This window comes from Oratosquilla oratoria, chromosome 22 (genome assembly GCF_046742065.1).
Source record: "Oratosquilla oratoria isolate Oo_2021 chromosome 22, ASM4674206v1, whole genome shotgun sequence".
NCBI lineage: Eukaryota > Metazoa > Arthropoda > Malacostraca > Stomatopoda > Squillidae > Oratosquilla > Oratosquilla oratoria.
The window spans coordinates 9,820,411-9,833,996 of NC_134798.1; the positions used below are offsets into that span (position 1 = coordinate 9,820,411).

General features: G+C 37.5%; 1 protein-coding gene across 5 annotated transcripts in view; it reads left to right on the forward strand.

Moving 5' to 3' along the window:
- Nucleotides 1-13,586, forward strand: part of LOC143037426 (E3 ubiquitin-protein ligase RNF123-like) — an 87,946-nt gene that overhangs the window by 1,421 nt on the left and 72,939 nt on the right. For all 5 annotated transcript variants that reach the window (XM_076205610.1, XM_076205609.1, XM_076205608.1 and 2 more), the window contains exon 2: nt 11,450-11,574. In XM_076205610.1, the coding sequence (XP_076061725.1) occupies nt 11,484-11,574 (91 nt within the window). In that variant the 5' untranslated portion in view covers nt 11,450-11,483. The remainder of the gene's footprint in view (nt 1-11,449; nt 11,575-13,586) is intronic.

Consider the following 13,586-nt stretch of genomic DNA (forward strand, 5'->3'; position numbering starts at 1 on the left):
CGCCTGTGCAATATAGCATTAGAAAATTAAATATTAGTTTTGCAAATTATAATACATGAATGTAGTATGTGATTTTCTTAATGGAATAAAAAAAAAAACTTGCTACAAGCAAATCTACTAACGAATGAAGCCGCTTGGATATGGTCCAGATGCCAAGATGTCATCAGTCCAGTCCAATCACTGTCAATTCGACAGTGGCTTTCACATTGTGGACTGGGTGTTGTCAAACTCCAGGTGAGGTTAATAAGTGCTGTTACAAAGACAATAGGGCTTCCTTGGACTTTATGAAAGAATGCAGCATTCTGCTGTTGTCTGTTAACTGCCCGAGGTACAATAATAATCGGGCCGTCAGGATCTGTGATGACGACTCGGATGATCTTTAGAATTTGAGGTACTGAATTACTAAATATAGCTTAGGTTAAGTAGGTTAGTTAGATTAGAATAGAAATTAGAATCCTTTCATTTCTTTGACCTCAGCATCTATAAAAACAAACATGGCTTATCCTTCAACCACCGCGACTTTATTCGTTAGTAAATAGGTTTTAGCAACTTTTTTGTTATTGATTTCCACTAAGAAAATCACATATTACATTGATGTATTATAATTTACAAAATTAATAATTAATTTTCTATTGCTATATTGTGTAGGTGTGCACAACTAAAAATTTACTCTCAGATATGACGATACAGTTTTTTTTTTAAATTTCTAAAGGGAATGGACAACAGCAAAAGTGATCAATTTTTCACACTGAACGTTAGTCAGACAAGAAATAATGGTGTCAAACTGTCAGGAAATTAATTTGGAAGTGGGTAGAAATAACTCCGCCAACCTTGTAGTTAATGAATGTAATAAACTTCGTGCAGAAGTAGTGCAATGTAGCTAAATTTGAAGCTTTAGGGATTCGTTTAGATAAACACCTAAGTAAGATGCTGTAATGCCTGCCATTTATTTTATATTATTTATTTGTTTGTTATTATTTGTCTGTTTGTTTATTATTATTTATTTGATTATTATTTATTATTATTTATCTGTCCATTTATTATTATTTACTATTTACCTGTTTATTATTTAACTTTACCTATTTATTTATTTATTTATTGTATTCATTATCATTTATATTATTATAATTTTTATTCATTTAACATTATTATTATTTTTTTGCATCCAACCTAGTTATGGACCAAAAAGTATCCTGTTGGCATGCTCCTCCTTTGTAAATGAAACACGTGATGATAGATAATAATTGGTTAATTGGTATTTTAGAAAGCTGCAACAGAAGGTTAATGTGTATCTTTTTATGATACACAGCAATTGCAAAGAATATAAGAGCAACCGGTGAATAAGATACATAAGGTTTTTTGTGTGTTCACTAAAAGAAGGGTAATTGTCAGATGATTGGGAAGTGGCTAATATGGTGCCAATTTATTAAGGAGGTATCAGAGAGATACCTCTAGATTGTTGATGCATGTCTGACCAGCATGCTGGCTAAAATGTTAGAGAACTGTGAAATATTGGTAGATGAAGTAATGTACCTCAAGAGAGGTATGGTTGGGTAGGTTGTTTATTTAGATCTAGAGGAAACCTTTGATGAGGTGTCGCTAAAGATTATTATGGAAATTAGAACATATAAGTGGACTTGAAGTTTGTTTGAATGGATAAGGGACTTTCTGAGTAATAGATTAATAAAGGACAGGATATCTGGTTGGGGTAGGCATACTAGTGGGGTTAGTGTTAAAATCAGTAATGATCTGGATATATGTTATGGTGGTTAGAACAAGCATAGTTCTATATGTCAGCAATAATCAACATTTATGTCTTTGGAGACAGTGTAATTCCAAATGGTAAAAAAGAGATTTAAGGATGGTAGTACTTGAATCATAGCCACCCCAGGCTTTATACCCCAACACCACAACTGTATTCACATAAATGTAATACTGCACTTCCCTGTTTGATTATAAGAAATATGCCTCAGGCCCATGTAACATACACAATATAATGCCACCTACACCTACAGTGATCACAATATTTTTTTCATATGGACTGAAAGTACCATCTCAACTGCCTGGAAAGAAGCTATCATCAAACCAGGAGACAAAATCCCTTCAAACAACAATCGCCCAATTGCACTTAACCATTTCAGTACGACTCAAATTCTCACGTGCAACATCAACTGCCATATGTAATTTGCATCACACTACTTGCATTATAAGATATAAAGTCACTGCTGTATCACTTGTTCTCCTTTACTCAGAGTAATAATGAACACAGAAAATGTGATCAAACCAGTTCACAGAATTCAGGGGTAACTCATATACAACTAAAAAAATATATATATATACACTCAGTATCCGAGTTACGACCTAGATCGGTTCCAACCAACCGGTCGTAAGTCGAAACGGTCGTAACTCGGACCGTATACATTCGAGGTGTATACTCAAGGACATATGATGCAGAGCGTAAAGCCAGCTCAAATGTCTCGTTTGTGGCCTCATTGTAGAACATTCTCAGTGCAAAATGTCCAATACTCTGATTGTTATACTAAATAATAAATTAATAATAGATTAATAGGATAGGGTGAAGAAAGAAAATATATTACACAGAATTCTTATTAGAGACCGAAAATACAAATTAACACAAAGATACAAAATATAAAAAATATAAAATAGGCATGTAAAAAACAAAAAAATTAAAATCCACTTTTTGGTTGCACGTCATCTACACTTTCTTTTTGCGTACGGTCGAGGGAAAGATCAGGCAGTAGGTCTGGTGAGGCACCATGGGGGATCCGTTGGTATCCGCTGGTCGAGGCATAATTAATAAAAAGAGGTTGAAGTAATAAAGGCTTAATAACATTTAAAATAATTCCCTCAAATATACATGAAAACAAGTACAAGATTCGCTTCTATGCACTGGGCTCAATCGTCGCCTCCCATGCGAAAACGTTTGGTCTCTCTTCATAAGAAAAGAATGATAATCATAGCATAACGTTATTTCATCAAATAAATATTTTATGCATGGAATAGTACAGTGAGATATATTGTCTTATTGAATATAAGATATTATACTTCAGAACTCCAGGAATATCATAGACTTGGGTTAAAGCTATTTGTATCCATGTTCGTACACTACAGCTTTCAACTTTCGACCAATAGAGAACTTGAATCAGAATGAAAAATACGAATGCAGGACTACTGTAAACCGACTCTCTGTCTTGCCTTTCGGGGAAGCGTGTATCACCGATCTGGCAAAACTGCTCTTTCTGACCATTCCCACCTGCCCTGATTATCGGTGGAAACTGGGAATCAAAATACGGTATAATATCAATTCCAGTAAAATTATGGTATATGGTAGACATCGTATGGTAGATGGTAGACACACACTAAATTATGGTAGAAATACCATAATTATGGCAGACAGCGCAACCTTGGTGAGATGCTGTGCTGCCGTAACTGTCGTACGGGATGTTGGACGCCACGTGCAAACATACAGTAAACCAGTAAACTCATAATATGTGCATGTAGGCATCTGCTGAATGTGGTCGTAAGTACGGGTGGACATAAGTCGCACAGGTCGTAACTCGGATAGTGAGTGTATATATAATATACATACACGCTGATGCCTGCATCCTCGTGTATCCACTTGCCCCTCATGATGTTTATGTAGGTGTCATCATACCAAAGTGGTTAATAACTATGTAAATTCTTAGGAAAAAATGTCTTATTCCAACTCTCATGGGAACTGGTACACTGTTTTTTGTGCCACCCTTTCAAATAGGTTTTTAAAGTGACCACAGCATTACAGACAACTTAGTGCAGGCTGGATGACTGTATTGTGAACAGCTGCCCAGGATGTAACACTTCACCCCATACCATACAACACATAATGGAAGACTGTATACACAGTCATGCACGCAAACAACACAACATACACTCTATAAAGGATTTGTGGGAAAACCCAGTTTCGGCTGTGGCATTCCTTGGGGAGATGGGACTGCTCGGACAGACAGTCTAGGGAACGACAACAACAAGAACTTAGTGCAAATGAAACAATAATCCACACTGCATTTGCCAATAAATAACGTGCTTGTAGTACTTGACAAAACCACTGGTGAGAAATGTAGCAACATGTTTGTAAATCATAACTAACACCACAGTCAGACAAAAGAAAGAGCTGAGTAAGCAAAACTATATATTTCGATTGCTAACTGCAATCCTCTTCAGTAGTGAAGAGGATTGCAGTTAGCACTCGAAATACAAAGTTTCACTTACTCAACTCTTTCTTTCGTCTGACTGTGGTGTTATTTGGTACTTGACAAAAGTTTGGACCAGGGGACTTAGGGTGGAACAAATTTATATAAAAAGATTAATGATAATGGGGAGGTTTGATTTTTGCCATAAATTTGGGCAGACTACTTGACATCACAGCATCCCTCTGTTTCTTGCCATTGGGAACACAATGCTCAGTTCTTGGTTGGATATGGTAGTGACAGGTTGTGCATATGCTTACTCAAGAACTGCACCATAATTTCCTTCGTGTTTTTCATACACTTGTGTTTGTAACATTACTGTGGTAAAGTGCACTTATCGTCAGAAACTATTGCCCAGGTTATTGCGCCAAAGGAGATTGGGGAGCAAACTAAGGAAATTGCTGATCAAATTAAAGTTAGTGGCTTTGATATGAGATGCTATGCTGCAAAATGGTGGGAGGGAAGGTGTGACATCACACCATACTTGAAAAAGCAGTCAATACTCAATAGACCTTGTAAGACCTCTAGGTGTTGTTAGCAACATTATTAAGAAAGAAATAGAAATTTTTATTTGTATAAGCCTGTAAAATTAAAGAAAGCAATAGTGCTGTGTTTAATGAAGTGTCTGTACATACTGTTAGTTGATATGTATGTTAACTTGGGTACTCTATCCATGGCCTTTTGTGAAGAAACAGATTCTTACCTGTGTGTAGAGGGGTCATAGAGCTTATTGTTGTGGAATGAGACTGACTGGCTAGATGTAAAGCCCTCACAATGACTGAGGGGAAAAGTTGCCTTGTTTACCAGAGGCAAGGTAGTGAAAAAATGGACCCATGCAATGTGATAATTTTTTAGGTTGAGTTCTGGGGAAGCTAGTTGTGTTGCTTGCCAACATTAAAGTGGATAAGTGTGTGTATTACAAGCTGCTGAATGATCATCTCCTGAGTCATTCGAGTTCACAGGTGCACGTGTATTTCAATAAAATAATTCCCACTGCCACACTGCCCAATTTCTTATAAATTGGCTCAAGGATTGTGAATTGTCTCATAAAGTATTGGCCTGATAATGGATCAGATTCAAATCCCATAGAGAACCTCTGGGAGGTGGTTAAATACAGTTTACAGGGAAGGATTTCAGCTGTGCTGAAGCTCGGGAAGGAAGTCAAGGATTCTTGGAGTAGAATATCCACAGAAAAATGACATCTGGCTATTTCCTCAAATACCCCAGCTTCACCTTAACAAAAGATCAAATGCCAACTTATCTGACAGGAGTCTCTCTCCCTCGTATCTGCTCATTTAACAAATATCAGCATATACACTGATGCCTCACAGACCATGGAGTGGGTTATGCAGAAATCTCCCCAACTAAAACAAGATCGCAATCTCTACACCCCATTACCTCAGGTTGTACTGCAAAAATCTTTGCTATTCTCTCTATTTTGTATATTATCCACAACTCCCTTCTCTCTTCTGCATCCTATATAACCATATCAGATTCATGATATGCCCTGCAAGCAATCTCTAGCTTCAAGTCCTCCCATCACCCACTAATATTCATGGATCATCCAGATATATATATATCATATATATATATATATATACATATATACACATACATATATATATATACATATATACACACACATATATATATATACACACACACACACACACACTTTCAACGAATGGACGGCTTGAAGAACGTTCTGAAGAAAAGTGCAGATTGTGGATCCCAACGCAAAGAGAAGTGCCTTTTTGTATTTGCAGGGTGGGGGGAAATTGCTCGTGGGGTAGTGGGAAAGTAAGGAAAGAGGAGAGGGGGAGGGATTGCTGGGGAAATGGAAGGTAATGAGGAGGTGGAGGAATTGGCCCTGACGGGCCGCCGAAAGGTGGACAAACGACCGCAAGACGAGCTGGATGATGACGACATGTCTAATAGGAATGTGAAGATTAGAGGTATAGATAGGAGCAATATAGTAGAAAGTGATGAGAATATTTTCAAGGGATTTAAAGAGGGTGGGGGGGACACAACCCCCCCCCCGACTGACAAGACTAGAAGAGAAGGTCGATAAGATGAACGAGGACTTGGAGCGTAGGTTCGGTAATGTTGACAGTATAATACGAAGAATTGAAAAATTGGAAGAACTAGAGAGGGCGAACAAAAACTTAACTAAGGAAATTGAAGAATTAAAACAACAGTTAAAAGAAGTAAAAGATGAGAATAAAGTCTTAAAGGAGAATAATATGGAGAACAAGGAGGGTTGGAAAAAAATTCAAGAAAATAGCAAGGTTGCATTCACTGACATAATCAGACAGCAAATGAATGAACAAACTGAAAACTCAGTTATTAAAGTGATGAGACAGAAGGAGAATATAGTAAGAGACTTAGCAGACAAAAAGAAATGTATAATTATATTAGGAATGGAAGAGAAACATAACCCAGATAGAACCACAAGAATCAAAGAGGAAAATGAAAAAGTAAGCCAATTACTAGAATCAGTTCAGGAAGATGAACCAGAAATTATGAAACAAATCGAAGAGAAATTTAGACTCGGAAAGTATAGCACAGACAAGACCAGACCAATTAAGATTAAATTCAAGTCACAAACAACGGCAGAGAATATCTTATCCAAAACAGGGAAACTAGCAACAAGTGAACAATACAAAAAGATATGGATAAAAAGAGAAATGAATAAAGAGGAAAGAGAGGAAGAAAAGCAGAAAAGACTGGAAGCTAAGGCAAAAAACGAGAACAGAACGGAGTCAGAGAAAGAGAGATTCTATTGGAGAGTAGTGAACATGAAACTAAGGAAGTTCGACATACAAAAGAAAAACATAAGGGAAACAGAGAACACAATGGAAGTGGCAGAAAACTAAGAGTGTCTTACACAAATATAGATGGATTAATAACAGGATTGAATGAACTGAATGATTATTTGAAAGAAAAAGAACCAGACATAATGGGAATTGTAGAAACAAAATTAAAAGGCCCACTACCACCCAACAGTGTAGGACATGATACATACAATTATTGGATTAGAAACAGAGAGAAAAAACAAGGGGGTGGAGTTATGTTCCTGACTAAGAAGGATATAAACGTGAAAGGTGTCATATATGGAAAGAATACAGTAGAGATGATTATGATAGAAGTGGAAGACAGAGATAAGAAGAGCAGAAAATTTGTGATAAATTATGTGCCTCCAAAAACAGCCTCATGGGAGGAGAGTGAACATAAAAGTATGTTAGAGGACACAAAGATAACATTAAATAAAATAATGGAAGATGGAGGAAGAATAGTTATGATGGGCGACTTTAATTGCAAAGAAATCTGCTGGGAAGAAATGACAGTAAAGGGTGGAGATGACTCATGGGGAAACGCTCTACTTGAGATGATTATTGACCACACAATGACACAATGGATACAGGAGAACACTAGGTATAGAAATGAAGAAGAACCATCGAAACTAGACTTATTAATTACATCTGAACCTAGAATAGTGGACAAGATTGAATATAAAACACCAATAGGTAAAAGTGACCACATATTGATTGAACTGGAACTTAATGAAGAAAAATATATCAAAAGAAATGAACAATATAGAAAAGGAAGAATGATGTATGAAAAAACAAACTTTGATAAAATAAGAGAATTCTTTCAACAAGAAAACTGGGAAGAAATATACAAAGAAGAAACATCAGTGGAAAAGAAATGGAATATTTTGACAAAAATTTACAAAAAAGGAGTGGAAAAGTATGTCCCAAGACAAAAACAAGAAAATGAATATGTAAAATGCTGGTACAACAAAAGTTGTAGGGAGTTAAAAGACAAAAGAGACAAAGCCTGGACCAGATGGAAAAAAGACAGAAAACCTGAAAAATGGAAAATATATACCAGTTATAGAAATGAATATGTACAAACATGCAGAGAGGAAAAGAGAAAATATGAAAAAGATGTCATAGAAAAATGTAAAGATCAACCAAAACTATTCTACAGATTTGTAAACAATAAACTGAAAAACAAACAGGACTTGGAGAAATTAAGACAAGGGGGAGTTGAATACACTGAGGAAATGGAAATGGCGGAAATTATGAACAAACATTTTAAATCAGTGTTTACAAGGGAGAACATACAACCTGAAGAGATTGAATGGAAAGAGAAAGTCCCCCCTATAGAAAAAATAGAAGTATCAAAGAATGAAATATTGATACAATTGAGTAATCTTGATGTCAGAAAATCACATGGACCAGATGAAATAGCAAACTGGATTCTGAAAGAATGCAGGAATGAACTGGCAGACAAAATACATAGCATAATAAGCAGTTCCTTGAAAGAAGGAAAAGTTCCAGAAGATTGGAAAAAAGCAAATATAGTACCTATATATAAAGGAGGAAATAAAGAAGAACCTACCAACTATAGACCAGTCTCTCTAACAAGTACAATAGCAAAAATTTGTGAAAGAATGATCAAAAATAGATGGGTAAAATACTTGGAAAAAAACAACGTACTAAATCCAAGGCAATTTGGATTCAGACAAGGACGATCATGCGTCACCAATTTAATATGTTTCTATTCAAGGCTAATAGATATAATACAAGAAAGAGATGGATGGGCTGATTGTGCATTTCTAGACCTAAAAAAAGCTTTTGACAAAGTACCACATAAGAAGTTGCTTAAGAAACTAGAATCTGAAGGAGGAATACAAGGTAAATTACTAAATTGGATGGAAGACTTTTTGCAAGAAAGAAAAATGAGAGTAGTGATAAGAAACCAGCACTCAAAATGGAATGAAGTAATAAGCGGTGTCCCGCAGGGAACAGTCCTGGCCCCAATAATGTTTGCTATATATATTAATGATATGGATGAAGGAATTGAAAGCTATATGAGCTTCTTTGCAGACGATGCAAAACTACTGAAAAGAGTGAAAACTGAAGAAGATTGTGAATCACTACAGAGAGATCTAAATAAAGTACAGGAATGGAGTAAGAAGTGGGAGATGGAGTTCAATACAAAAAAGTGCAGTATAATGGAATTTGGGAGAAGAGGGAATAAAAAAAGTAGAAAATGAAAAGGACCTGGGAGTCATTGTTATGAATAATATGTCACCTGAAAAACATATAAATAAGATTTTTGGAGAAACTTATAATTTAATAAGAACAATCAAAGTGGCATTTACATACCTGGATGAAGAAATGGTGAGGAAAATCCTAATCACCCTGATAAGACCAAGATTAGAATATGCAGCAACAATATGGTCACCAAGTACAAAAAAATGTATAAAAAAACTTGAAAGAATACAAAGAGCAATTACAAAACTGGCACCAACACTCTCAAAACTATCATATGAAGAGAGACTACAAAAACTTAAACTACAGACACTAGAGCAAAGAAGAGAGAGAGGAGATTTGATAGCTATTTACAGAATCATGAAAGGCATAGAAATTACTGATAGAGAGAATCTGATAAAATGGGATGACAGAAATACAAGAGGACACGGAAAGAAAATAAAAAAAGACAGCTATAGAAGAGATTTGAAAAAGAACAGCTTTCCTCACAGAGTAATAGACAGTTGGAACAAGTTAGATGAGAAAGTGGTGTGTGCAAAAACAATACATGAATTTAAAAATTGTTTAGATAAAATGAGAAATGAAGACGGGACCCCACGAGCATAGCTCCCCTTCCCGTAAAATACAACTAGGTAAATACACACACTTTCGTCGGATGGACGGCGAGAATTGGAATTCCAAAGAAAAAGGAAAATCTACGTGGATCTCAACGTCAAGGAAGTACCTTATTGTATTTATAGGGAAGGGGAAAGCTCGTGGTGTAGTGGGAAAGTGATAAAAAAAAAAAAAAGGAGAAGGGGAAGGAAATGAGGAAGAGGGGGACATGGTCCAGGAGGCCACGCGTCTTGTAAACAAAAGACGGACCGATGACGATGATTTCGGTGATGACGGGATCAACAAAAATGTAAAGATTAGAAATATAAGAGCAGCACAGTGGAAGGTGATGATAATAGTTTCCAGGGATTTAAAGAGGGTGGGGGGGATATCAACCTCCCCCGATTAGCAAGACTAGGGGAAAAACTTGATAAAATGACCGAGCATTGGGAAAATAAGTTTGGTAACATAGCCAAGATTGCGCAGAGTTGAAAGATAAGAAGAACTAGAGAAGGCGAACAAAAACTTAACTTTAGAAATAGAATAAAAAGCTTTCCTCACAGAGTAATAGACATTTGGAACAAGTTAGATGAGAAAGTAGTGTGTGCAAAAACAATACATGAATTTAAAAATAGTTTAGATAAAATGAGATATAAAGACGGGACACCACGAGCATAGCTCCCCTTCCTGTAAAATACAACTAGGTAAATACACACACACCAAGAGCTTTTTCTCCCTCATATTGTAAAAGAGGTAGCAAAGTCAAAGCCATGTACCCACTCTCACCCATTCCACTCCCCTCCACCACCCCCTCCTCTCTCTCATATTTGGTCCTCATGGATAATGAGTCATTCCTGTATCCAGCCCACTGCCCTTGGTCAGAAGCAATGTAGCAAGACACAGTACATCCCCAGCAAGGCCACTTCACTTAATTGGCAACCTCCCCCTCAGTGCCCTCATGTAAAACAAAAGATACCTAGATATCTACTGTCTTTAAATCTATGTCCTCTATAGCAGGGGTGACCAAACTATGGGCTGCAGGCTGGATCTGACCCACAAGGTCAGTTCATCTAGCCCAGCTGCACTGTACTTTTTTTTTCCAAAAACTTTTTTATAGAATATTTAATGTATAAAAAACAGTTATGTGGCCCACATCTCAGTTTGGGCACTGTGAAAAAAGTTTGGTGACCTTTGCACTATAGGGTGCCATCTCATTTATGCACCCCTGAATATAGTATATCACTTTAAATTGGTGGTAGAATAATCCTTGAGGATCTAAGCAGGGATTGGGGGCTAAGGGGAGAGACAAGAGTAGTGCTGATCTTGGACTTGAAGAAAGGATGTCAGGGAGTGTAAATGGTTTTCCTATTACCCAGGGTACAGGATAATATGATATTGATGAGTTAAATTAAAGATACTGTTTGCATTCCAGGCCTGAGCTTGGGACCAGTCATGCACAATTTGCATGTTGCAATGTCAGTTGTTTGGCCAAATTGCTGTACTGATGCAGGAATTTGTATTTATGTAATTTTGTGTTTCTTCCAGATTGGTAATCCGGATGAAAAGGTAGCCTTGGTGAATGTTGACAATGTCTGGTGCAGGTGGTAGTGAGGCAAGCAGCTCATTTGCTGCTCAAACGTATGCCCAGTACAGCACAGCAAGCTCAAAAGGTACTTTTGATATGTAAATATTTGCTATTCTCTAGGATTTATTTATTGTTACATTTGGTAAAAGCACAGGATAGTTTTGCCATAAATGACCTGTACATGTGTAAGTTGTACATATTTTTATCAATTCCTGACAGACAGTGAAAGCAAGAGTATTACAGAACAGTCTCATCTCAAAGAACACAATGATATATATGTTGGTGTCCCATAATGTGAAATAAAATCACCAACACTAGCTGAACCCATCACATCTTTTGAATAAGATAGTATTTTGAACCTATATCTTTTGAGTACAAATAGTAAATACATGTTCATGTTGGCAGTAATGAGTGCTTCTAATCTTGGGGACAATATTGCACTGAAGAGGTAATCATAGATTAAAGGAGGGTAGTACTGTAGCAGAACAGGGAAGTGTGTGTGGGAGAGGGTGGGGGAATATCAGATCATTTTTTGGTGGAAGGTAAGTTGAGAGTGGAGGGTAGATGGAGAAGGAGGAAAGGGACAAAAGGTAGGGAGGTTCTTAGAGTGAACTCCTTGAATGAAAAGGAAAAGGAGAAGGAGTACGAAAAGAAGCTGAAGGAGGAGTGGGAGGGAGTTAAGGATAGAGCAGAGATGGGTGTGGAGGAGGAATGGGGATGGTTCAAGGAGGGAGTCTTAAAGTGTGCAAGGATGGTGTGTGGAACAAGAAGGACAGGGGGAAATAGAAGAAAGGGTAGTGAATGGTGGGATGAGGAAACAAAGAAGGTTGTAGAAGAGAAGAAGCGAGCATTCACAGATTGGTTACAAAAGAGGACAGGGGAGTCATATGAGACGTACAAAGAAAAGAAAAGAGAAGTAAAGCAAAAGGTAAAGGAGGCAAAGAGGAGAGCAGATGTGAAATGGGGTAGGAGTATGACAGAAAACTTTGAAAGTAATAAAAAGATGTTTTGGAAAGAAATTAAGAGAGGAAGAGGAGGCGAATCAAGTAGGGAAGAAAAGGTAAAAGGTACAGATGGAGAGTTGATAATGGAAGAGACGGCAGTGAGGGGAAGATGGGCAGAATATTTTAGGGAGTTGCTGAATGTGAAGGAGGATAGGGAGGGAAAGATAGCTGCAGTGGGAAATACGAAGAAAATGAGAGTGATGAGTGAGGAGAATGGAGGAGAAATAAGGAAGGATGAGGTGAAGGCAGTTGTAAAGATGATGAAAGCAGGTAAGGCACCTGGTCTGGATGGATGTCATGCAGAATGTCTGAAAAAGGGAGGTTCAGTGATGGTGGACTGGTTGGTGAGATTATTTAATGTTTGCTGGAGAGAGGGTAGAGTACCGGAGGACTGGAGTAGTGCCTGTATAGTTCCTCTGTACAAGGGAAAAGGGGACAAGTGTGAATGTAGTAATTTCATAGGGATTAGCCTGTTGAGTGTAGTAGGGAAGGCTTATGGGAGAATCTTAATTGAGAGGATTAGGAGAGGAACAGAAGGAGTAATTGGTGAGGAACAGTGTGGATTTAGGACGGGTAGAGGTTGTGTAGATCAGATCTTTGTGGTAAGACAGATATGTGAGAAAGCTATAGGAAAGGGGAAGGATGTTTTTTGGGCTTTTATGGATCTGGAAAAGGCTTATGATAGGGTAGACAGAAAGGCACTGTGGGAGGTTATGCAGATTTATGGGATAGGAGGAAAGCTTTTGGGAGCTGTCAAGAGTTTTTATGTGAGTAGTAGAGCATGTGTTAGGATTGGAAATGGAGAGAGTGAGTGGTTTGAAGTAAAGGTGGGACTTCGTCAAGGATGCGTTATGTCGCCCTGGCTGTTCAACTTATACATGGATGGGGTGGTGCGAGAGGTGAATGCTAGGGTAGTGAGTCAGGGATTGGAGATGGTTAAAGAAAATGGAGAAAAGTGGGAGGTGAGCCAGCTGTTGTTTGCAGACGACACTGCGCTTGTGGCAGGGTCAGAGGAGGGATTGAGGAAGCTGGTGGCAGAGTTTGGGAGAGTATGTGATAGAAGAAAGCTAAAGATAAATGTGGGTAAAAGTAA